Source organism: Seriola aureovittata, chromosome 6 (assembly GCF_021018895.1).
Source record: "Seriola aureovittata isolate HTS-2021-v1 ecotype China chromosome 6, ASM2101889v1, whole genome shotgun sequence".
Lineage (NCBI taxonomy): Eukaryota > Metazoa > Chordata > Actinopteri > Carangiformes > Carangidae > Seriola > Seriola aureovittata.
Window position 1 is genome coordinate 27,888,235 of NC_079369.1, and position 23,394 is coordinate 27,911,628.

Here is a 23,394-nt window from a genome sequence, read left to right on the forward strand (position 1 = left end):
TGAAAGAAAAAAACGTTTTTTATTGTTATTAAAAGGCGAGATTTGGTCCATGTGCCACTATTTTCCACATAGCAACAAAACCAATGAAGCACTGCTGTGATGATCGGTGTCCTCATGTTGTTCTGAGCTGCTTTATGTCGTTAAGATGCAGCTTCAATCGTCATGATCAATTGATTAGTGAGAAACTCTGTTTGTGACACATGGAAAATCTGCAACAGCAAAATGATTCTACTGATTACAAAGATATCTATTTGTCTTTGTCACTTTATTGTAAACTCTTTTGTCCGTGTCAGGATCCTGTAGGAGAGATGAGGTTACTGTGATACTGACCCAAGATCAGATAAACCAGCTGTGAGTGTGAAAGAGACAGAGGTGGGAACTGAGGATGAAGCTGCATCTCACACACACTCAAACTCAGCTCTCTCTAATTGAATCCCGCCCCCTCTCTCCTCTGGGACCTGTTACTGTTGTTGTCTCTCTGGGGGCCGCCTGATTGGCCCAGATGTTTATCAGTCATCAGCTCCACACCCACTCATCATTGGCTTATTACTGTCACGGGCTACCCCCCCCCCCCCGACCTCATAACCCCCCAATCATCATCATGTGTGATACCTGTGATCCTGACAGACCACACTGTGGGAAAACATCCTGCTGTCTCTCACACAGGACGAAGAGGAGGATGAACATGCTTCATCATCACTGAGTCACTCACACTCGCTGATGATGATAATGATGATGATGATGAAGCACTACGAGTATCTCAGCTGTTCATCTCTGTGTTCCAGTTAGTGAAGTTCACATTAAATAATTACCACAATAAAAGCACATCTGTGGATCAGCAGACTATCCTGATTTTTTAAATTATATTCATAATGTTTATGTTTTTATTAAGCATTTTAAATATTTGTCTTCTATTTTATTATGTTTGTTTTTACTGTTTCTAATGAAACATGCAGGTGTAGCATCAGCAGGAAATATGGATCAGTTACATCTGGATCAGCATCTGTGCAGATATTGATCCAGTGTATCGGATCAATACAGAACAGATGAGTTAACATGTTGACGAGAATCACTTGAACGCGTCATCAAGTGATTAATGTGAACACAGAAGATCAGTGGACTCTGAATGAAACAGTTCCTGATGAAGCTGCTAAATTTAGTCAAATAAATCTAGACCAAAGTCATTAAAACTTTATATTTGAATAATATCATCTTTAAACAAACACATGTAACAAATAAATCACTGCAGCATCAGTTGGTGTAGAATTATTTGGCTTTTTATTCATCCCTTTTCTTACAGATAAAAATAATCAACATTTCTACTCAACATCACAACAAACATCAAACAACAAAGATTTTAAACAATAAAATCAAGGTTCCTTTAACATTAAAGGAACTAAGTGTTACAGAGTCATCTGTTTCTAACTGAACACAGAGACACAATTAAAAATGTCTAATCAATCAATAATCAATCATTAATAAGGATAATAATGTGAATATCACACAGACTCTTCAGCCTCGGGTCAGACAGTGAGGTGTGTTTAAAGGACCACAGGTCGTGGTGATTCGACTCCTCTGGAGTCAACATGGAGGATCAGTCTGACTCTACATCCTGGTTTCTGCTGGATCTGATCAGCTGTAGCTGTTCGCCAGGTGGAAGTACTGCAGGTGACCCAGACCTCCACAGTCCTGGTCCTCTGTCAGACCGTCCGAATCTCCCTCCACCCAACTGTCACAGCTGGAGTTTGGTGACCCCTCCTCCACGCTGTCCGCTCGGACCCGTGGGACCCCCCTGAGGTCCTGGTCCGTCAGCATTCGGTCCAGGAAGTTGATGTACCTGAGGGCGAGGCGCAGAATCTCGTTCTTACTGAGCTTCCTGTCGGGGGGGTGGGTGGGGATGAGCCGCCGCAGCTCAGCGAATGCTCCGTTAACGTTCTGCTGCCGCCAACGCTCCCGACTGTTGGTGAAGATCCGCCGTACGACCCGGGGACCGCGACCTGAGGAGAGGAGGGGGAGGGGGGGGGGGGGGGGGGGGGGGGGGTCAGCACTGAGTCCTGCTGTCATCAACCATTAAAAAAATATACATATACCAATTTATTAATCAATTACTCTACTGCCCGAACTTGATGTTTATATGTTTTATGTCTCCTGATTTAAAAAAAAAATATATATATAAAGTGTTGTACCGTCACTGAGGCTGATCTGATACGGAGTTGTTCTCTGAGTCATTCTGATGAGTTGATCTGGATCACTGCAGGGAGACAGAGAGACAGAGAGACAGACAGACAGACAGACAGACAGACTAGTTAGCATATGTTCTCTTAGGAACAGAGAAGCGAACAGAACCAGGCTTGATGTTGACACGGTGTGGTGTGGCATCCGGAACCACACGGAGAGCGGACTTTACTGTGTCCTCCTGGGCAGCATCATAGTGTGTACATGAACGTCCTCCTCGTCACACAGTGATCTGATCACATTTCTTCAGTCTAGCATCTAAACTGATTCCATAATTTGATTTCATGACGATACCATCAATACTTTCGAAAACACTTTTATCTTTTGATATTGATCCTGACTGAACAGCTTCATTATTCTACACAGTAACCACCACAAATCAGACAAGCAACTACTGTGGATAGTTTTAAGAAACCTATTTTTATGATCTTGCTTTTCTTTAACTATACTTTGCTTTTACTTCATTAATGTTTTATTACTTTTATTCTTTTTGTCTCTTTTTATGTTTTTAAACAGTTTTTTCTATTGTTTTATTGCCCTTTTATTTATTATCTACCTATTTTTTGTATTTAGATTTTTCTTCTTCGAAGAACTTGGAGCTGCAATCATGTAGGAAATGTGCTATACAAATAAAGTTATTATTATATGAATGTGCAGGTGTTTACAGGTGAGGAGCAGCATGTTGCTCTGACTCATCCAGGTGTTTACAGCTCTCTTATTACAGCACGTGTTCTTCATCTAAAATGAGATAAACAAGATGAAGCTCAGCTGGTCTAACACTGCTGAACGGTTCACAATGTTTTTCTCACCTGTTGAAGTTGTCTAGGTGACGTGCAGCCTCGTTAAGCATATCTCGTGCGGGTAGCAGCGGGTTTTCCGGGCAGCAGACAGACGGGGGTCCGGAGAGTTCCGCGCGGGTGTCCGTAGCTTCAGAGTTCTCCTCCGCTGTGTCCCGCCGCCTCTTTTATACCGACCTGCGTCCCCCCTCTGTGTGTCGTGACGCGTCGTTCCCATGGAAACCCTATTAATAACGGCAGTGCCATTAAGCCCAGACAGACCGGGGGTCCCAGGAAGAAGCACCCCAGGGACCTGCAGGGCCCAGGAGCCGCCCCTCCCCCTCCCTCCCGCAGTGGGAGTCGTGTTTTCCGGCGTCTCCTCCTCCTCCGTCACGACCCGGAGCTCCCGGAGCTCAGAGACCTGGTCTGGTCTCTGACAGGAAACTCAAGACACGGAGGTTCATCCAAGACCTGTCTCAGGCCTGAACCAGGTCTGTGACACAGCTGCTGCAGTGACGTCACGGTCCTGCAAACTTTACACAGACAGAACCAGGAGACTCAAGAGATTTCAGACTATGACTGGTTCAGGTTGTGTGAAGACTGAGTCCAGTACAGACCAGAACACACCTGAAGCAGCTCTACCGAGGCCAAAGGGTCCCACAGGTTAAAAAGTTATAGACTCTTAACCAGGGTTCAATTTATAAAGCGGGTTGGGGGGGTCTGGCCCCCCTGATGAAGACCCCCCCCCCGCAAAAGAGGTAAAAACGACAGTTCAGTGGTTGAAACATTTATATATCCTTCTTATCTGTAATTGTAAATATTTCAATATATTTCTCAAATTCGTGCCTGGAATAATATGGGGTGCCGAATGTAAAAATTTGGTTACAATTTTTTTCTGATATATTTTGAATATTTAGCTCAAACTCACATTTAGCTCATTTTCTTTTCATTTGAGACAGAAATTCATGTAAAACATCATGTTATATTTCATTGTTAACAATGTGTATGAATCTTGAGTCTAAAAGTTAAATGTTAAATCTAAATATTAAATCTAAATCTAAATATCAAACAGGCCTATAAATTTAAATGTTAAATCTAAATGTTAGATGTTAAATCTAAATCTAAATTAAATGTTAAATCTTTGTTAACATTGCAGTGGATTACACATCCCCGTCCACACCGCTGACTGTGGATCAGTCTGTGAGACCAGTCAAAGGACTCAGTTGATTCGCAGTATGAGGGTGAGATTGAGGCAGGTGTGCAGCTTTAAGGTAAATCGTTTGAATCTTGACTTCTTGGAGGAAGTTATTGTTAGCTAACCTGACTAGCTAATGTATCAGAGTGGCACTAAGGCTGAGGCTACTGCAAGGTGGCGTGGTCCGGAGCGCTGACAAGGATTATTTACATATTTTCTAAGCATTTAGCTTCACACTCAGCCACACGTTTAGATTTAATATTTAGATTTTGATTTGTTTGTAGATTTGATTGTGATCTGATTGGTTGCATGTGTCTTCACATGTGCATCCTGAGGTCAGGTTATTGCTAACTGAGCGTGGTGTTTCAGTGGCAGTGTTTAGCAGCTAACACACAAAGGCTTTCAGTTTTGAATGATGTGTCTAATGTAGAGAGGTGTGTTTGGTGTTTTGCAAAAAGTGTGAGGCAGAGAATGTGTGTATAGTTGTGCAGGTCTAGGCTGACATTTTGCTCCTTGTGTGTCGAGTTTCAAAATCTGTGTAATATTTTTGATTTTTGTGTGTAAGCAATCGTAAAAAACTGTAGGTGCAATTTTGAGGTACTTGTAATTTACTTGAGTATTTTCCATTTTATGCTATTTTTCCACTCCTACATTTCAGAGGAATTATTGACCTTTCTACTCCATTTATTTGACAGCTTTATTTAAACAAGTCAGATACTGTAAGGACTAACAGTTCACTGAAGCTCCTTCACTGTCCTGGGTTCCCCTTTCACCCCAGAGAAAAAGTTGACCCCCTCAGTCTGTGTGCGGTCTCCAGTTGTTTCTCTGAATCCGTTTGAATCAGATTCATTTTTCTGCTGTTTCTGGTGTTTGTTTTCCTGTGCAGGTGCAGGAGGCTGAGCCCGGGACGGTGGTGAGAAGTAACAAGTACATTTACTCAGGTAACTTTTAGTAAGGTAAGTTACTTGTACTTTAATTGAGTATTTTCTTTTTGTGCTACTTGATGCTCCACCATATTAATGTTTACACCTCCATTTTAATCTTTATAAAATATGAAACTACACTACAGTTTGTAGAAGAAAATTAAATCATAATTATAATTTTTGATTCCTAATGTTTCACTGAGCAGTTTCTCTAATGTGATGATTTTCTGCTTTTACTTTAATAAATAATAATTGTAAGGTTCGGACAAAACAAACTGCCAGCGGACCCCCTGACTGTAGGGGCCGAGAGTTCAGACCTGTACTGTTCTCTTGGTGTAGACCAAACATCATTTCGCCCTCTTGTGGATAACATGGTGAAGGACGCCTCATCTGACCACATGACTTTCTCCACATCACTGTAGACCAGAGCATCTGGTCTCTGCACCACTGACCTCTCAGATGTGGATTCATCTCTGTGATGAGGTTTTATCTCAGCAGCTATACTGTAACATCCTCTGTGTGGAACTGTGGACAAAATGAAACCTTTTAAACTGCTCGTTAATAAACTTTTAGCATTAATAGAAACAACAAATGAACAAATAAATCCTATAAAAACTAGAGCTGCAACAATTAGTCAAAAGACAGAAAATTGATCAGCAACTACTTTGATGATTAATCATTTGAGATATTTTTAAAGCACAAATGTCAAATATTCTCTGGTCAGACACAGTAGTTTCATGTCTTTGTAGGTTTGGACAGTTGGTTGAATATAACAAGATATTTTAATATGTATGATTATTAAAATGAGGAGAGATTTGAAATGGGAGATTAATGAAAATGATCATTGGTTTCAGTTCTAATTAAAATATGACAGGATCTTGAAAGGAGAATATCACAACCTCTGATGCTAACAGAAAAAAAATGAGCGATTATTAAAGTCACATTATTGTGGTGACTGCATCCTCAACAGACCGGTGGGCTTGGGAGGTGAATTGATATGGATCCATCAGGAGGAGGTGCCAGGTTTCAGGTATGATAGGATGCTATGCTCAAATACTTTCATAGCCACAGATGTCAGGGCAACAAGTCTGAAGTCATTGAGGCAGGTGATCTTTGAGGACTTTGGCACAGGGATGATGGTGGAGAGCAGGGATGATGGTGGAGAACAGGGATGACGGTGGAGAGCAGGGATGATGGTGGAGAACAGGGATGACGGTGGAGAACAGGGATGATGGTGGAGAGCAGGGATGACGGTGGAGAGCAGGGATGATGGTGGCGAGCAGGGATGTTGATGGTGGAGAACAGGGATGTTGATGGTAGAGAACAGGGATGATGGTGGAGAGCAGGGATGATGGTGGAGAACAGGGATGTTGATGGTGGAGAACAGGGATGATGGTGGAGAGCAGGGATGATGGTGGAGAGCAGGGATGTTGATGGTGGAGAACAGGGATGTTGATGGTGGAGAACAGAGATGATGGTGGAGAGCAGGGATGTTGATGGTGGAGAACAGAGATGATGGTGGAGAGCAGGGATGATGGTGGAGAACAGGGATGATGGTGGAGAACAGGGATGACGGTGGAGAGCAGGGATGTTGATGGTGGAGAGCAGGGATGATGGTGGAGAGCAGGGATGACGGTGGAGAGCAGGGATGTTGATGGTGGAGAACAGGGATGATGGTGGAGAACAGGGATGATGGTGGAGAGCAGGGATGTTGATGGTGGAGAGCAGGGATGTTGATGGTGGAGAACAGGGATGTTGATGGTGGAGAACAGGGATGATGGTGGAGAGCAGGGATGATGGTGGAGAGCAGGGATGACGGTGGAGAGCAGGGATGTTGATGGTGGAGAGCAGGGATGTTGATGGTGGAGAACAGGGATGATGGTGGAGAACAGGGATGATGGTGGAGAGCAGGGATGATGGTGGAGAGCAGGGATGTTGATGGTGGAGAGCAGGGATGTTGATGGTGGAGAACAGGGATGATGGTGGAGAACAGGGATGATGGTGGAGAGCAGGGATGATGGTGGAGAGCAGGGATGTTGATGGTGGAGAACAGGGATGATGGTGGAGAACAGGGATGATGGTGGAGAACAGGGATGACGGTGGAGAACAGGGATGATGGTGGAGAACAGGGATGACGGTGGAGAACAGGGATGATGGTGGATAAGTACAAATGAAGATGCTTTTGAACAGAGATTACAGTTTCAAATCAGTCAGAGTTGAGACACTGAGTTTGATTGATTAAATCTTAAAACCTTTGACCCGATGCATTCATCTGAGCATCTAACGTTTTCCTCAGTAAGAAATTCAGACAGTTGTGTGGTAGTGGTCTCTAGTTTCACCATCTTATGTATTTTCAAAGTTACTTTACTTTGTATTTCCTCCAGGAAAGTGTCTTTGTAAAATATGTGTGTGTGTGTTTATCAGCTGAAAGAGAGCAGTGAGTTTGTCTCTAAGACTGCTGTTGAGGAATAGGATCATGTTGAGGTTTTCGGGCTCGATGGAGCTGCTTTGGTCTCAGAACTGATCACCTGCCCCAGAGAAAGCTCCTTCTAAGGGCGCAGCAGTCAAGACAACCCCAAGTTTCTTCAGAGCCAGCTGGCTTAATTCACTAAAATGAATCATTCCGTTGTTCCTCCACCAAGCCAAAGGCCGTGTATCACAGACCATGTATCTGTCCAGTACGTCTCTCAACTTTGAACTTTTAGAGAGCGAGTATGACCAGGTTTGACCTGTGGTGAGCTTCATTATATTATCCATCACTTGTTTTTTGTTTTTGTCTGTCAGATGTTTTTTATATCTTGGATTGAGAAAAGTGCTGGAAGCCAGCTGGTGGTGTTGACTTCATCGAATTCCTTTCTGAGAGTAAAATCTGGGCAACATCATTGTTTCTCCGTTTGTCTTTGTCAAGTTTTTCCATGAGTGTGTTCAGCAGTGGCAACATGACAGAAATAGTCTCGAATCCATTTTTCATCCTGGACACGGCTTCCTTCAGAGGCTCCAGATCAGATATGATGTTCTTGAGTTTCTCTTAATCTTCTTCAGAATTAAGTCTGTCTTGCCTCTCTCGTCAAGCACCATCACCATGGCTCGGTACTGCTGAAGCAGTCTGTGAAGCATGTGCAGCCAAGCAAACCATTGGTCACCTGAGCACACGATCAGCTCCTCTTGTCCCATACGCAGCTGGCGTTGAATCTCTCTGAGTTTCTCCTCAGCTTCAGAATCGTTCTTGAAGAACATGACAATGTTCTGACACTTTCTGAGAACATTCAACAGCTCGTTGTTCCTCTTCAGATCCTTAAATACTTCATTTAAGGTGTCAGCAAAACAAGGCATGTCTGTCCATTCTACTTTAATATTTTTCATTAGTGGCATGCCAGCTCTGACGATGCTGTGGACCTTTTGTGTTGTTGTGGTCTTCAGGTCTTGAAGACCACAACAGCCGAGCTGCGTAGCAACTCTTCTTCCTTTTTCTCGTAAACAGTGAAAAGCTCTGAGTGTATCTAAGCTTCGGTAGGAATTTGAACGGTGTGGTTTGGTGCTTTTACAAAACCCAGAAAGTTAGCACCTGCGGTGATCTCCAAGGGCAGATTTCAACAGGCTTTCGATCGGTATGTGCTGACTCCCAGCTGTGGAGGGAAACAGATGTAGATTCAAGGTCACAGTGATCTCATGTTCTTGTGAATGCAATATATCAAGAAGAGGGAATTTCATAACTTCTGGTACACCGTGATCTCACAAAACACATGTTTTTGACCATAACTCACTAATTCAGTCTCTAATTATGATACAATTTAACTCAAATGTCTATAAGGATAAAATCAAGTGATGATATTTTTATTGCTGTCAATTGATTAAAAAATATTTAAAAAATAATTAAATCACATAAATAGGCTGTGATTAATCATGATTAATCATATGTTTAAAATACTACTATTTACTTGTATTTTGGTGGGAGATAAAACAGTACAAGTATGGTGTTGGTTAGAGCTTTTTTTTAACTTTATTTTACATCTCAGCTTAGTTGTAATTAATTGTCAATAAGAATCTCTTAATTCGCTGAGCAACAACATCCATAAACTGCAAACTTAATCAGCAGACAACCACATCCAGTACAAAATAACTTCTGCTGCAAAGTGAATGTAAACTGTTTGCCTGTAAATTGTTTGTAAAGTGACATTTTACCCAAATGAATGTTACGCTGAGTAACGCTTTGAGGTTGAATAAGAAAATGAATGTGTGGTAGACACGCCTCTAAGCTGAAACTGGGCTCTACTCTATAACTGTGCAGCGGTTTAACTGATTCAAGTGCCTCATCATTAGACAGACTAAAAAGTGCTTGGCATTGCCCACAACATCCATAATGAACTGCCAACTTAAACAGAAGACAAGCACATGAAGAACAGCTACATTAACTTCTGCTGCGAAGTAAATATAATCAGCTTGACTGTAAATTGTAAAGTAACATTTCACCCAAATAAATCCAAAATTACACTGAGTGGGCTGAAAGCTGAATAATAAACTGAATGTCATAAATGTCTTAAAAGAAAATAAGTGAACAGCCCCTTTTCACACACTTGAGTAACATTACTTGAAACTGTGTGAACATATTATACATATACATGAATCCAGTCAACCAGTTCATAGTCTGCTTTTCTTTTTACCAGCTACTCAGGCAGACTAGCTTGTTGACATTTTCAGATGACAGAGCTGACCTCTTCTTCTGCACAAAGCGGCTTTCCAAAGAAAATAGTCTCTCACATGGCACTGTTGAGGCAGGGCCAGCCATGACCACCACTGTAGTGGACATGTGTCTACGCTGACACTGCGCTCTGCCCTTATACCTGTCCAGAGTTTGTCTGTGGAAAGTGCCTCCTCATCAGACTCTGACTCTGACCCCATCGGTAGGACAGTATTCTTCTTCTTTGGTGGCTCTGGTTCCATCTCCTTTCTGCAGGGCTGTGATGCAGTTTCTCTGTCCTTCAGCATCTGAGTCAGCCTTCGCCACACCTCTTCCCTCTCTGCTTTGGGCAGGCACCTGAGGTCCTTGAATTGGGGATGTAGAGCTGTTGCCTTTAACCATGAAAGGTTTGTGTTCTTCTTCTGTACGTTGAGGTCAGAGAAAATAAAATAGTTGAGACAAGGAAAATCACTTTACCTGCAAGGCTCCAGCAGTGTTTCCAATTTTGTCATATTAAGCTGAGGTTAGCATGGCTGAAGTTGTGCTTCTGCTGGGCCAGTGTTGCCTTCAGTGGCATCACGAATAAACAATATCATAAATTAATCAGCATTATCCCCTACAATGTCATATGACATTATATCTAAAAAAAATAAATAAAATACCTAGCAAAGCTTAACATCATGAAACACATGGTCCTTAGTTTCAGGAACAGCCACAGAGAGTGGAGCAGCGACAGGTCGCTCATCATCTCCTGATGTTACGGAGGTTGTGAGACAAGGTGAGCTCATATAGTGTTTAAATATGGTACAAACAGTTCATTAGTGACTATCCTAATAGTAACCACTGCAGATCCATGTGTACAATTGTTTGCCCAATTATTTGTAAAACATTTTTTTTTTTAAAGATGTGTGAGATACAGAGAGACTGCTTTTGAATAGGGCCCAGAGTTTAGTGCTACACCTGTTGGTACATCCTGGATTAGTGACTCCTCTGTTTGTCCATGAGAAGCTGCCTGAACTTTCAGCTGTGCTGTGTTTGCAGGACTGTGTTTGAAATGTCGGCGTGGCAAGTTCCAGTTTCGTTTTTAAGAAGAGAAGAAAATATAATGTGATAATATAGTTCTGTAGATTTCTAGAGGAGTCTCCATGAAAGAACATTGAGAAAACACATTCAATTTATATAATTCATTCATTATTTATTATTCATTCGCTGAATTGTAGATTATGTTTGCCTGTGATTTACAACCTCTATGAATTTATACAAGAATGCAATTATATCTGTGTATATCCACACACATATATTAATACAACTGACAGATAACTGCAGAAAGACTAGAATCACCTCCTGGTGGCTGTCTGCCTCCTCCACTCAGACTAATTTCAGTTTTACATCATACACCTGTATACACCATATACCATATACACCTGTTTATCCAGAGTCATAAAATATGATCCATCTGTGTGAATTATTTTGTCTTAAGTCTTAATTATGGCTAAAAGTGTTTACTGAGGTCACATTGACCTTGACCTTAGACCTTTGACCACCAAAGTCTGATCAGTTCAACCTTGAGCCGAAGTGAATGTTTGTGCCAAATCTGAAGAAGTTCTGTCAAGGTGTTATTGAGATATTGTGTCCATGAGAATGAGACGTATGGACGGACAACCTGAAAACAATATGGCTCCTCTGACTGTCGCCAGGCAAAAGACATAAAGTAAAGCTCAGCTCATCTTCATGTTCCATAATAAGAAACATGACTTCTGGCTGTTCTTGCACTGTTTTTAGTTAAATGACACTTTGATATATTAAGTGGAAAATTAAAAACTAGATACTTCCTGTCCAAAGTAATGCACCATAAACCCTGATATCCATCATTTTAACTCTGTAAATCCAGATTCATCAGATTTGTTGAGAACTATACGAGGCAGGCACAATGCAGAGTATTGTGATATAATCTATGTTAAAATGAAGTTTATACTGGGCAAAATGAATGAAAAGAAACTAAGACTACACACATACATGCATCACTCCACTATGAATAAAATAATTAAACTGTAGATGTATAGCTGTTTATCACCTATGAGCAAATAGCTTTGTCAAGAAGTGAGAGGTCGTAGACTGAGATACTAGCAATCACACAGGGTGGTATACTGAATAACAGCCTTTAGCATCTTATATCACCAGCTGGCCTTTAAAGCCTCCATGTGGTGCCATCATTGACTGACATGCTGTATCTCAGTGTATTGTCCATTTAAGGAGTTGGGGTAGTAGTGTAGAAATGACATAAATGCACACGTACAGGTGATGAAAGAGTGATCAGAGCTGATTGTGAATCTCATCACTGTGCAGGCAGGTAGACTTTTATCTTGTGCAGCAGTGCAGTGGGATCTTGGAGGAAAGCTGGAAGGTTGTTCCTGTGAACGTATGCAGCCAAGCCCACAGCAGCAGCTGAACCAATCAGAGGCCACTTAAATGATCTCTTGGGTTTGGGCTCATCACAGAGCCTGGTCTGCATGGGCTGAGCCACTCTGTCCCACTGAGTGAGGATGGCCTGACGGGCCCCGGCCCACTTTCCTGGCCCTCTGAGACGATACTGATACGGCGTGCAGGGACCAAGCATCAGGTTCAGACCCAGCCTGGGATCAGTCAGCAGCAGCCTCAGGATGTTGGGTTGAACCCCCACCAGCTCCGCTATCTCATCCATGTAGCTGACATAGTCGACCTGGATGGTGTGTCTCTGACTGGTGACGTACCTGAGAAACAGACCTGAGCTGGTTTTGTTGTGGAGAACAACATTTGGTGCTTCACAACTCCAACATCTGGAACTAACTACACAGTTCAGTAAATCCACAGCAGTACCTTTTAGCCATGGTCTCCTGCTTGCACTGGACATCTTTCATCATGGCAGTCACTGAGGGAAGCTTGACACAGCCTGTTTGAAAGGAGACATTGTGACAAGGATGTATCCTCTTCTTCTGAAAAGGACAGAGTGAGAGAAAAGTCTGCATCTTTTAAAAACCCTGTAGTACCTTTAAAGACCCGTGTGGCCCATCTGGCCTGCATCTCAGAGATGGGCATGATGGCTCCCAGTGGCTGCACTAGACCAATGATGGCCAGTGTTGGTCGGTCCAACTCGGGAGGAAACACATACTTGTACAGAGATGCTTTGTTCTCAGACACTGAGACCACGTGTGAGGCCAGGAACGGAAAGGAAAACCTGTAACCTGTGGCAAACACCTGCAGGACAGGCGACTCGTGTCAGTCACACACAGAGGATGTTACTGCTAGCAAAGGCACAGACGGACTGAGAGTTTGTGTGAGTGTGTGTACACTTTTAAAAATGAAACCTACCACCAGGTCAACATCTTCCACTACACTCCCATCCTCAAACTCCACACTGGATCCATGAAACCTGCAGATGTTGGGTCTCACCTGAACCCTTCCAGATAGGATGCAGTTTGGAAGCTCATCGTTCATTGTGGGATGTTGGCTGAACAACCTGAGATTTAAATTCAGACCAGTTAGTCATGTTTGAAGAATTTGATGAATACTGCAAACATTTTAATTAAGATGTGACAAAAAGTCTGAAACACTTCTAGTGGCATGATGTACAGAAAGACCATGTCCATACTATATATCCATACAAACAGTGAGTCTTTTAAAGTTTGTCCTCACTCTTCAGTGCCAGATAAATATCAATTACCAGAATAGTCACTAATATGTTATGGTATATTGAATGATTATATAATGATTATTATTATAGCTACTATACTACAATCAATCATTATAATAAAGATACTATTACCACACACTACGCTGTCACACTACTTTACCATTATGCTATATGTTAGCATCTGTCTGTTAACATCTGTCTATTACTTTGTTTTATATATGTTCATCTGTTTTTTGTAACACTATTTAACAAATTAAAAATGTCCTCAAGTTCATGCTTGAAGAAACTGTCATAAGTTCATAAAATTGATCCAACCCTTAGTGAACATGAATGTCAGCAAATTTCATGGCAGTCTGAACATCATATTACAGGTTATGTATATTAACATTTGGGCCTGAGGGTGGTGCTAGAGACAAGCTCAATAATAGTCCAAGAGTACGAGTGTGAACATGAATGAGATCAAAACATTCAGATTTAGATTTCTTTAGCACAAAGGGATTCGTGTCCTGAGATGTCATGTAGGAGTAAAGCTGCTTGGGGACCAATAAAGATGAATAAATAAATAAATAAAGATGGATGAAGCCACAGTGATGTTACCCACATGTTTCTGAAGAGCTGTTTTGAGTGAGCTGCTTCACCTCTTCCCTAACTCCCAGCTCATCCAAAAATAGTCAAAGAGCAGGGGCATGTGTGGAGCTGAGACTTCAGTTTGTGGCAAACATACGCTCACCCACCTGTCACTCAAAGAGACCACGCCCTCAATTCTCCATAACTTTAAGCCTTAATAAAATGTAAACAGGTGAGTTATATAAACAGGTGTCATGGAGGAGGAAATTAGCTCTAGAGACCAAAACTGTTTTTGTACCAGGCTGTAAACATGTTTATTTCTGCTGTAAAGTTGGACAGTTTAACATGGGAGTCTATGGGGACTGACTCACTGTTGGAGCCAGACTCTAGTGGCCATTAGAGGAACTGCAGTGTGTAACCTCTGTGTTTGCTACATTTTGTGGAGGTTGTTGCTTGTTGCTGAGCTACCTTTCCCTGGACTAATGCACTGGGCAAAACAAGTCCTGACCAACTGACTGACACTGTCATCCTCAAGCTCTGCCATCTAAAGGGCAAGAAGCTACGCTGTGGCTGTAAGAGATGAAAGCAGATGCCGGTGCAGTACCTGTGCTTTGGCTTGAGATTGTACAGACTGTGATTGAATCTTCGGTTGAGTTGACTCTCTCCCAGACTACAGAAAACATTGAAGGGAAGAATTTTTTGTATACAGTTTATCGCCCTGTTAAAATTCAAATCAAGGGGAATCCCATTGTCCCCAACTCTGTTCAGAATCCAGGCTCCGCGTCGAGTGCTCAGGTAAAGCTGCGAAGAGAAGATAATAGTCAATCATTATACCAGCAAAGTGTTTGACTCTGAAATATTCATTTGGAAATGTTGCATTGATAAGGTGAACTTAAAATAAGGGGTTTCATCTGTAAAATTTAGTTTCTATAGTATTTCAATTAACCCTGTTTTTTGTCTTTACCATTGATATTGTCTCTATCAGGCAGCTGTGCCTGAAACGAACCTTTAACAATTAGTTAATCTAATTATTATCATATACATCATCCATTTACCTTACTTTACTGTAGTCGTATGCGCATGCAGCTGGTAAAGTTGGTAAAGATCAATAAAATATTAATATAATAGTATATTGGCTGGCTTCATCTTCATTTTCACCTCCAAATAACTTTGTTTAGAACATACATTTACACCCATGATGTGTCATCCCCAGATCTCAGCAGCAAAACTTTGAATAAAATCTTATCATGACCGACAGGAGTGAAAGCCACAACTATGACAACACGACCGGCATAAACAAAACAAAACCAAGCAACTTTCCATCACATCTGTAAAATGCACAAACACTTCAGACGTATACAGTATGTCCCTATCTCGACCTGTTTGGTGACTCTGCTCAGCTCCGCAGCGATGTCTCCTCCAGAGTTTCCTATTCCAATCACTACAGCCTTTTTATCCCTCCACTCCTCAGGAGTCTTGTAGTCTCGACTGTGGTGATACTTCCCTGTGAAAGTGTCAATGCCTGAAAGAAAGATAGAGACTTGTAACTGCTACACACAGTATGCTGAGCAGAAGGTTATATGGGGGTGTGTGTTTTTCTGTTTGTGAGAGTGACAGAGAAACTCGTTTAAAGTAGTGGATCTGTGGCGGAGTGCTTCTTAGTGTGAAGGTCTGATGTTTTTCACACTGTGGTCAAATTACTGACTGTTTGTTCCTGGTGTAAAATCTTGTTGATGTGTGGCGTGCTCTGTCCTCAGTGCTGGAGTGATGCTGCTGTTCTTACTGTGTGGATTACTGCTGTACATGGTCTCTGCTAAACCAGCAGGGGTGGACAGTAACATAGTACATTTACCTGAGTACTGTTGTAACGACTTCAGGAAACAGACTAAAAGTCCCTGAGGCTGAGGTCAGACCTGGTCTTACACAAAAGTATATAATCAGAACAACCACAGCGACCCACACACCCTCTCTCCAACTCCCACACACAGGTGTCACGGCCTGGGTGTCTCCACTCTGCCACGCCTCCTGATCAGCCTCACTGTCCTCACCTGTTGCCTCCAGCTGCACTCCATCTCCCATCAGGCCAGTATATATACATCCCCGCTTCACTCGCTCTTTGCCAGATTGTTCTTAGTATCATGCAAGACTTTCCAGCGTTCATCTCTGGACTGACTTCTCTGTATCGACTGTGCTCGTCCCTGACCATCCTGCCTCGTGTCTGCCCCGGTAAACGCCTCAGCCGTCTGTCCCCGACCACGAGTTCTGCCTGTGCACTTCCTGGTTCCCGTCCGCCCGTCCCTGTGGCTGTTTGGCGTTCTCCAGCCCCGACGTCGCAACGTGAGTGCTTCCCTGCTGGTTTCCCGATCCTTCGTCTGATTCAGATTACCTGCCTACCTGGTTCGTCTGACCCACCGACTGCTCACCTGGTTCTGATCCTCCTGTTCCCTCGACGACGTCTCCAGCCTGCTCCCTAACGCTCGGCACCGCCAGCCCCACCACGAACTTTCCCCTCTGTGTGTGTGTGTGTGTGTGAGCTTAGTCACCTCGCTCCATTCACCTGACCCCCGGCTCTCCAGACCCGGACCCCTTCCTCTACCCCTAATACACACCTGTGTGTGTTCTCTCTGCTGGTTCTTAATTAAAGGTCATTACCAATCGTACCTGTGGTGTGTGGTGTTGCAACTGGGTCCTACCAACATCTGTTACACAGGTGTGTCTATCAACTATGGATGTCGCCATCTGTATCCATGTGACCCGGCTCTCAATCAGTGATGGCAAAAAAAAAGACTAATAATTGATAAATCACAAACACTAATGAATAACAATACCAATATATAAACCTACAAAATCCATTCCTCTCTGGAATCATTCATGAGTCCTACAACTGTACTTTTATTTTCTTCAAACTTCTGACTTTTACTCCACTTTAAGACAAATATTCTACTTCTGACTTCACTACATTTCTATGAAATACTCTCTGAAGCAGAGCTTTTACAGCAGAATGACTTATTTTATTTTGAAAAATGTGATACTACTGTATTAATCACAGGAGAAAAACCAACCACAGCCAACTCCTCCACTGTCAGTCATGTTTGAACCTGTCAGTGTCCTAACAATGGCCACGTTACATAAAGATGAGGCAGAAGATTCTTCACTAGAGACTATACTCTGATCTGAGGTCTGTTTGAAAGATTAATTTAGTTTGAAATGTTTGCTCCTTCTGCTACGAGACTTTGATCAGTGTTTGAAGTAGATTGTGCAGCTGTGGTCTATAAATGTTATTCAGGCCAAGGTTGAGTAATTATACCAACAACACTGTTCTCTTTGTGCTGACACACTATTGCGTAACCTCATCGTACAGGTTTGCTTTTACAGGCTGGTTCATAGTGTGTCAGAGGTTGATTCTTAAATAACATATTGCCGGAACATAATCAGCGACGCTTGCTGTTGAGTAACCAGAGAGATATTTACAGACTGTACTGGAAGTCTTACCTGGGAAGTCATGGAGAGGCAGGTTGGGTTGGCAGTGATGTCCAATACAGATCATCACTGCATCAAAAATGTGTTTCTCCTTTTTGCCGTCCTTGTTCATTGTTTCAACATCCCACTGACCTGAGTGAGAAAAATCTGACCTCTGCTTCACCTGCAACACCTTGGTCTGGGCGACAGAGAGACAACACATTATTGAAGACTGAGATCCCTGCTTCACCTGAACTACCCTTACTAGACGACAGATCTGACATCCCTCTCACCACAAGACACAAGGTGCGGTTTATAAAACTGGCCATGATGGATTTTAACAAATGGCTTTGTCATAGAAAAGTGCAGACCCTCCCCCTGTCACCATGTGGTTTAAAAACATTTCCTCATACACGGCATCAGAAAAAATTATGTTTAACCTCAAAAGAAAGATGCTGGGCTGATTTCAGTAGCTACATGTAGCTACAATGATGTTTTACCCCTGTGTTTTCCTGGTAGACTGCTCTGTATTTTGGAAACTTCAATAAAGAAATTGCACACAACAGCATTTACATTCAACCATATGTTATAACAAACTAAAAGTTTAAGATGTGAAAGGTGAGAATGGTGCATCCTTTCAGCTACTATGAAAGGAGTTAGTGAGGGATCCTTACATTGAAGCGTATGTGCTTGGTGAGCTGGAAGTGATCAGCATACATCTGAAAGTAGTCCATGATGAGGGAGTTGTGCATGTAGTTGGGGAAGTGCGCAGGGATTGGAAAGTCACTGAAACACATCATCTCCTTGGAGGTGTTGATGATGACAGAGTGGTAGATGCTGGCCCTGTCTGGCTCTGGATTCTCCTGCAGCGTCATATATCAACACAGAAAACACTCATCATCACTTACACCGTGTGACTGAGTGAGAAAGTCCAACCTGCAACATCGTGTGACCCACCTTAAACCTCCACAGACCACCCATGGCATCACTGCTCTCGAAGCAGACGGGCTCCAGCCCCTCGTCCAGACAGCACTTGATACAGGCCAGACCTGAGCTCCCTGCTCCAACCACTGCCACACGACGAGTCATACTGCAGCTCTGTGACGGAGGAACCAGCTCAGAGTGACTCAAGTCTCCTCTGACAACAACAACATGATAAATCCATGGAGCTGCACAAGCACAGGAAGTGGGCAGAACCAACAGCTTTCTATTTAGCCAGGTGATCGGGAGACTGTTGCTCCTTGCGGTTTGTTTACACTGGTGTTGGCATGTCTTTAAATATTGACCGTAATCAATGTTCAGCATGAGTTAATATGAAGCCATCAGTTGCACAATGACTTACACAGAGATTTTACATGCAGCTACACCGCGCTTTCTCCCGATCAGACCACACTTTAACTCTGTTCAGTTCAACTCTGCGCTGTAAACAATCAAAGTACATCTTTCCCACGATTCACTCAAACGTTTGGAGTATCCAGCTTTATGTGTGCGCGCGTATTTTACGCAGTTTTTCTTACCTTCAGTGGTTCGGAGGAGCGGCTGAGTTTCTCCTGCTGCTCTCTGTCAGTGGGCGGAGAGAGAGAGAGGACTGTGAATCTATCACTCTTCTGAGCTGACCCTTGAATCTCACAGTTATCTAACATGTGGAAAAGTAAACAGAGAGAGAGAGAGAGAGAGAGAGAGAGAGAGAGAGAGAGAGAGAGAGACGCTGCTGGAAAACAAGTGTACGCTACATTTAACATGAGTCTGTTCGGGTCTTTAAAAGCAGGTAATGGAGGCCAGAGAAGCAGCTGTCAACCAATCAACTTCATTCTCAATTTTTGTTTGACATCATATTCAATAGTAGATCATATTTACACATCACTACATTAGGCTATATTACACACAAACACCCCCCCACACACACACACACACACACACGCAAAAGGCAAAGTCTACAAAAAGTCACAGTTTTGTTAATAAGACATGTTAGCTTATGTCTTTTTATTATTTTTATTATTGTTGTGTGTTAATGAGACAAAGGTCACGGCTTTTGAATTTTCTAATAAGCCTTCATGATAAATAAAAATAAAATAAATAAAAAGATCAAGTTAAGACAGAAGTAGACATAGATGAAGTTATGTTTCATAACTTGACAATACAAACCTTGTTTTTATTAATGGATTCTTGATTTATAAACACATAAGATGAATTATTATTACTTTTATTGTTATTATGAATCTCACTGGTCACGTGTACAGCTTGTGCACAGATCAACAGGTCTTTGATTCTGTGAGGGAGCAGATTTCAGTTTTGGTCTTGTGTCTCCATCTGCTGGTTTTAAGTGGAAAAGATTTGTAATACATCACAGCTGAGTACAATTATCTCTCCTGATGCAGTGTAAAGATGTCTTGTATTATTCAGCACTTTGATTACATCCCATTGCTGTTACAGTTTTCGCTAAAACAAATTTTTCAATACTTTTAACAATTTTCCTAACGCACAAACACACCTACAACACACAGTCGGCAAAACAGTGAATTTCATGCTCAGAATCACACATTGTAAACTGAACACCAACACTAATCTTCAAAATACAATAATACACTAACACAATACACTATGTCCAACATAACACTGCAAACATGTGTCAAAATCAAATAATTCTTCCAAAACACTCACACATGTTCTTTTCCAACAGGAACATTTAATCAATCAAAGCACAATGTCATAAAAACACTAACATCATGTGGAATTACAGAAACTGCATTATTTTATGTGTCACGTCTGCCCTTATACAACAGACAGTGTATTGTATTGATCATAGATTGTGTTTTGCACTGCAGGTTCTTTTGAGGCCTCTCTACATTTTTGTTTTGTTGGGTTTAGTAAATGCATGCATTTTGTTTCTTTTGCTACAGAAATTCAATACAAAAAAATGAATGACCCATCTCAGAGCAGCTTTATAGCATGTTTATGAAAAAAAGAAGACAGAGACAGAGTTGCTGCAGTAAATGCTTTATTTACAACAGGACATTACTGCAAGATAACAAAAATATGCAATATAGCTGCCATTTATTATGTAAAAATACAACATGTACAAACAGAAAAAGCCACAGAAGAATTAAAAAATAAAAATAAAAGTCCTCTTCTAATCTGCCTGGTCTTCTGCATTTGGCCGCAGTTTCTCATCCACATCACACCTGATATCTGCTCTGGCAAGGCATCTTGGGAAGAATCGTTTTTTGCATGCCTGATCCACCCCTGGCAGAGTTCAGCTGTGATGTCTTGGCATGCAGCTTCAGTTTTGCAGTTTTTTTTTAAACTCAAGGAACCAAACATTAGATATTTCAGAAATAATGGATTGGAGCTCTTTTTATTTACAGTAATGCTACAGCACCATTGTTCAGTGTGTTACAAGTTTGTGGAAGACCTCTTATTGTTTCATTACTGTAAAACAAAAGCCATAACACGCTTTATTTGTTTGTTTCTGTGCATTCCACTCATTTCATTTACACCAACACAAACTCATTCAGAAAACATCCTCATCATTTGGACAACACATGTGCTGCAAATACTCACAACACAAACATGCTGCTCTCTGTCCGTGGGCAACACACAACAATGCGAGTGTTTCCTGGGGAGACTTTAGTGATGCGCTCGGCTGGGACGCACTTTAAACCCTGAACCCTCACACGCTTGATTGAATCCAGCTGGGAGGTGACTGAGTGTGACAAAACAATAATGTTTACAACAACACACAGTTCTGGCTATGAGTCACCGGTGAGTTATGCATTTACACTTACATGTAAACTTCTTCTTTCTTGTAACCAGGGTTGGTCCCTTCCATTCTTTTTTTTTTCTTTTTCTGTTTTAGGGCGGTCCCGGGCTTACCCTGGTTACCACGGTAATCTTGCGTTAAACCCTCAGGCAATGAGCAGATTATGAATGAACACCTCCTTGAAACAGAGACAGGCGTTAGACATTGAAGAACGCAAATTAAAGGCAAAAAAGGAACAGCTTGACCTTGAGATAGTTACTGCCACCTCTACATTAAAAATAAAAGTGTTGGCAAACAGTGAGCATGGGAGGTGTAAAAGTGATGTAAGTGTTCATCCTGAGGCTTTCTAAGCAGAGAAGCCGCAGCTAGGCAGCCAGAATCCACAGGTAAATGATGAACACACTGAACAGTTAATGGCATGTGAAACACCAGGCTGACATGCAACAAGCTAATGTCAACAGAAGTCCAGGAAATCTGTGTGAAGTGATGTTGACAAAGTGATGTCACTGAGATGTTAGTCAAACAGCAGAGACTGTCACATTGGCCCCAAAGAGACATTGCTGTTTTCAGTGGCGATCCCCTTGAGTTCAAAGCATTCATAAGGGCATTTGAACACACCATTCATGACGAAGCTGATAGTGACAGCGACAGGTTATATTACCTCGAGTTTCTTAAAAGACAAGGATGGTGCTTTGCATGCTTGACCCCAGGACATTTGAGTAAAGATTGTAAGAAGAGAAGAGCTTCATGTGAATATTGCGCGAAGAAACACCCAAGCATGCTCCATTTCTCAAAAGAAGAGGATGATGAAGCAGTTAAGAGCAGGCAGAACGACATGGCTGAAAACACCAGGACTAGTCAAACAACACACAGCTAACGTGGCCGGAAAAGACAGCCGTGTTCTGTCAATTGTGCCTGTGTGTGTCAAATCAAAGAAAAGCAATAAGATGACTGAAACTTATGCATTTATGGATAATGGAAGCCAAACCACATTCTGCACTGAGAGCTTGATGAGACAGCTTGACATGGAAGGCAAGAAGACTCAAATCCTGCTTCACACAATGGGACAAGAAAAGGTGGAAGAAAGCTTTCGTCTCACAGGATTAGAGGTGTGTGCTTTGAAAGAGAACATTTACGTTGACATACCTAAGATTTACACCCACAGAGACGTTCCTGTGTCCAAAGGGAACATTGCAGTGGCCACACCTTCAATGAATCGAGCTCCCACAAATAGATGCAGGCATTGGACTTCTAATAGACTGTGATGTTTACAAGGCTATGGAAGCGTGGGAAGTTATTTACAGTGAGGATGACAGTCCATGTGCAGTTCGAACAATCCTGGGCTGGGTTATCAACGGCCCTCTCAGGAGAGATGTTTGCACTACTCCATCTGAAAGTGTTCAAAGTATTTCTGTCAATTGCATTTTCCATTGCAAGTGTGGAGGAACTGTTGGTGCAACAGTTTGATCATGATTTCCCTGAGAAAGCCAATGAAGAAAAACAGGAATTTGATGGACTGTGTTAATGAAACAGCAAAAAGGGTTGATGGACACTACATTACAGGTGTTTGTATTTAAGATGTGGGCTGAGCTCAGATAATATTTAACTGTATATTTGTGTGTTTGGAGGAAAGTTTCCCGCTGAATTCTTGGCTGATTAAAATGTCTGTTATTGATTAGTGCTGTAGATATGTGTGATGAATAATCAATGATAATGAATATTAGTATCATGTGATTTTTTTTGATTGTGTCATCATGTTTAATGTCATTTTGGTTCTGCATGTTAGCCCCTAGCATTGGGCTTCCAGCCAGTTTGTTTATTTTGTTTGTTTATTTGTTTATTTATTAGTTTATTGACCTATACTAATAGATTTTATTAGAGTTTGAATCCACTGGGGGCGGACAGGTGGCCTCAGGTCACCGGGAGAATCTCCCGGGTCTCCCTACTGGCCGCCCGCCCCCTGCTCCCACGGAGGACTCCTGAAAGCTCTGAGGACCGGACCACGCTTAGCCCGTCCTGCCGGCGCTCCAGCCGCTGCATATCGCAGGGGCCGGGGCGTGGATCCGGCAGGATGTGTGGGCCTCCACCGCAGCCGTGTGTCAGTGGGCTGCGATCCGGCAGAACAGAGCTT

The 23,394-nt window shown here is 42.3% G+C and overlaps 2 protein-coding genes across 2 annotated transcripts; both read right to left on the reverse strand.

Annotated features, from left to right (window-relative positions):
• Positions 1 to 1,269: 1,269 nt before the first annotated feature.
• Positions 1,270 to 3,724, reverse strand: LOC130171208 (T-cell acute lymphocytic leukemia protein 1 homolog). Its single transcript, XM_056379090.1, has 3 exons — positions 3,045 to 3,724; positions 2,187 to 2,251; positions 1,270 to 1,997 (listed from the first exon to the last, which is right to left on the reverse strand). Exons 1-3 carry the CDS (start codon positions 3,083 to 3,085, stop codon positions 1,633 to 1,635), a joined length of 471 nt encoding a protein of 156 aa, XP_056235065.1. The 5' UTR covers positions 3,086 to 3,724; the 3' UTR covers positions 1,270 to 1,632.
• Positions 3,725 to 10,976: 7,252 nt separating this feature from the next.
• LOC130171152 (flavin-containing monooxygenase 5-like) lies at positions 10,977 to 19,152 on the reverse strand. Its single transcript, XM_056379017.1, has 10 exons — positions 19,021 to 19,152; positions 18,461 to 18,601; positions 18,178 to 18,366; positions 17,537 to 17,702; positions 15,424 to 15,566; positions 14,649 to 14,845; positions 13,156 to 13,303; positions 12,834 to 13,041; positions 12,664 to 12,736; positions 10,977 to 12,557 (listed from the first exon to the last, which is right to left on the reverse strand). Exons 1-10 carry the CDS (start codon positions 19,144 to 19,146, stop codon positions 12,143 to 12,145), a joined length of 1,806 nt encoding a protein of 601 aa, XP_056234992.1. The 5' UTR covers positions 19,147 to 19,152; the 3' UTR covers positions 10,977 to 12,142.
• Positions 19,153 to 23,394: the final 4,242 nt, after the last annotated feature.

Excerpts from the sequence above, each read along its gene's own strand:
- LOC130171208 (XM_056379090.1), bottom strand. The coding sequence starts at position 3,085 with ATGCTTAACGAGGCTGCACGTCACCTAGACAACTTCAACAG. Across the intron at positions 2,252-3,044 it reads CACCTAGACAACTTCAACAG|TGATCCAGATCAACTCATCA; the intron begins GTGAGAAAAACA and ends GTCTCCCTGCAG. Across the intron at positions 1,998-2,186 it reads TCAGATCAGCCTCAGTGACG|GTCGCGGTCCCCGGGTCGTA; the intron begins GTACAACACTTT and ends TCCTCTCCTCAG.
- LOC130171152 (XM_056379017.1), bottom strand. The coding sequence starts at position 19,146 with ATGTTAGATAACTGTGAGATTCAAGGGTCAGCTCAGAAGAGTGATAGA. Across the intron at positions 18,602-19,020 it reads GCTCCTCCGAACCACTGAAG|AGCTGCAGTATGACTCGTCG; the intron begins GTAAGAAAAACT and ends CCTCCGTCACAG. Across the intron at positions 18,367-18,460 it reads GTGGTCTGTGGAGGTTTAAG|GAGAATCCAGAGCCAGACAG; the intron begins GTGGGTCACACG and ends ATGACGCTGCAG.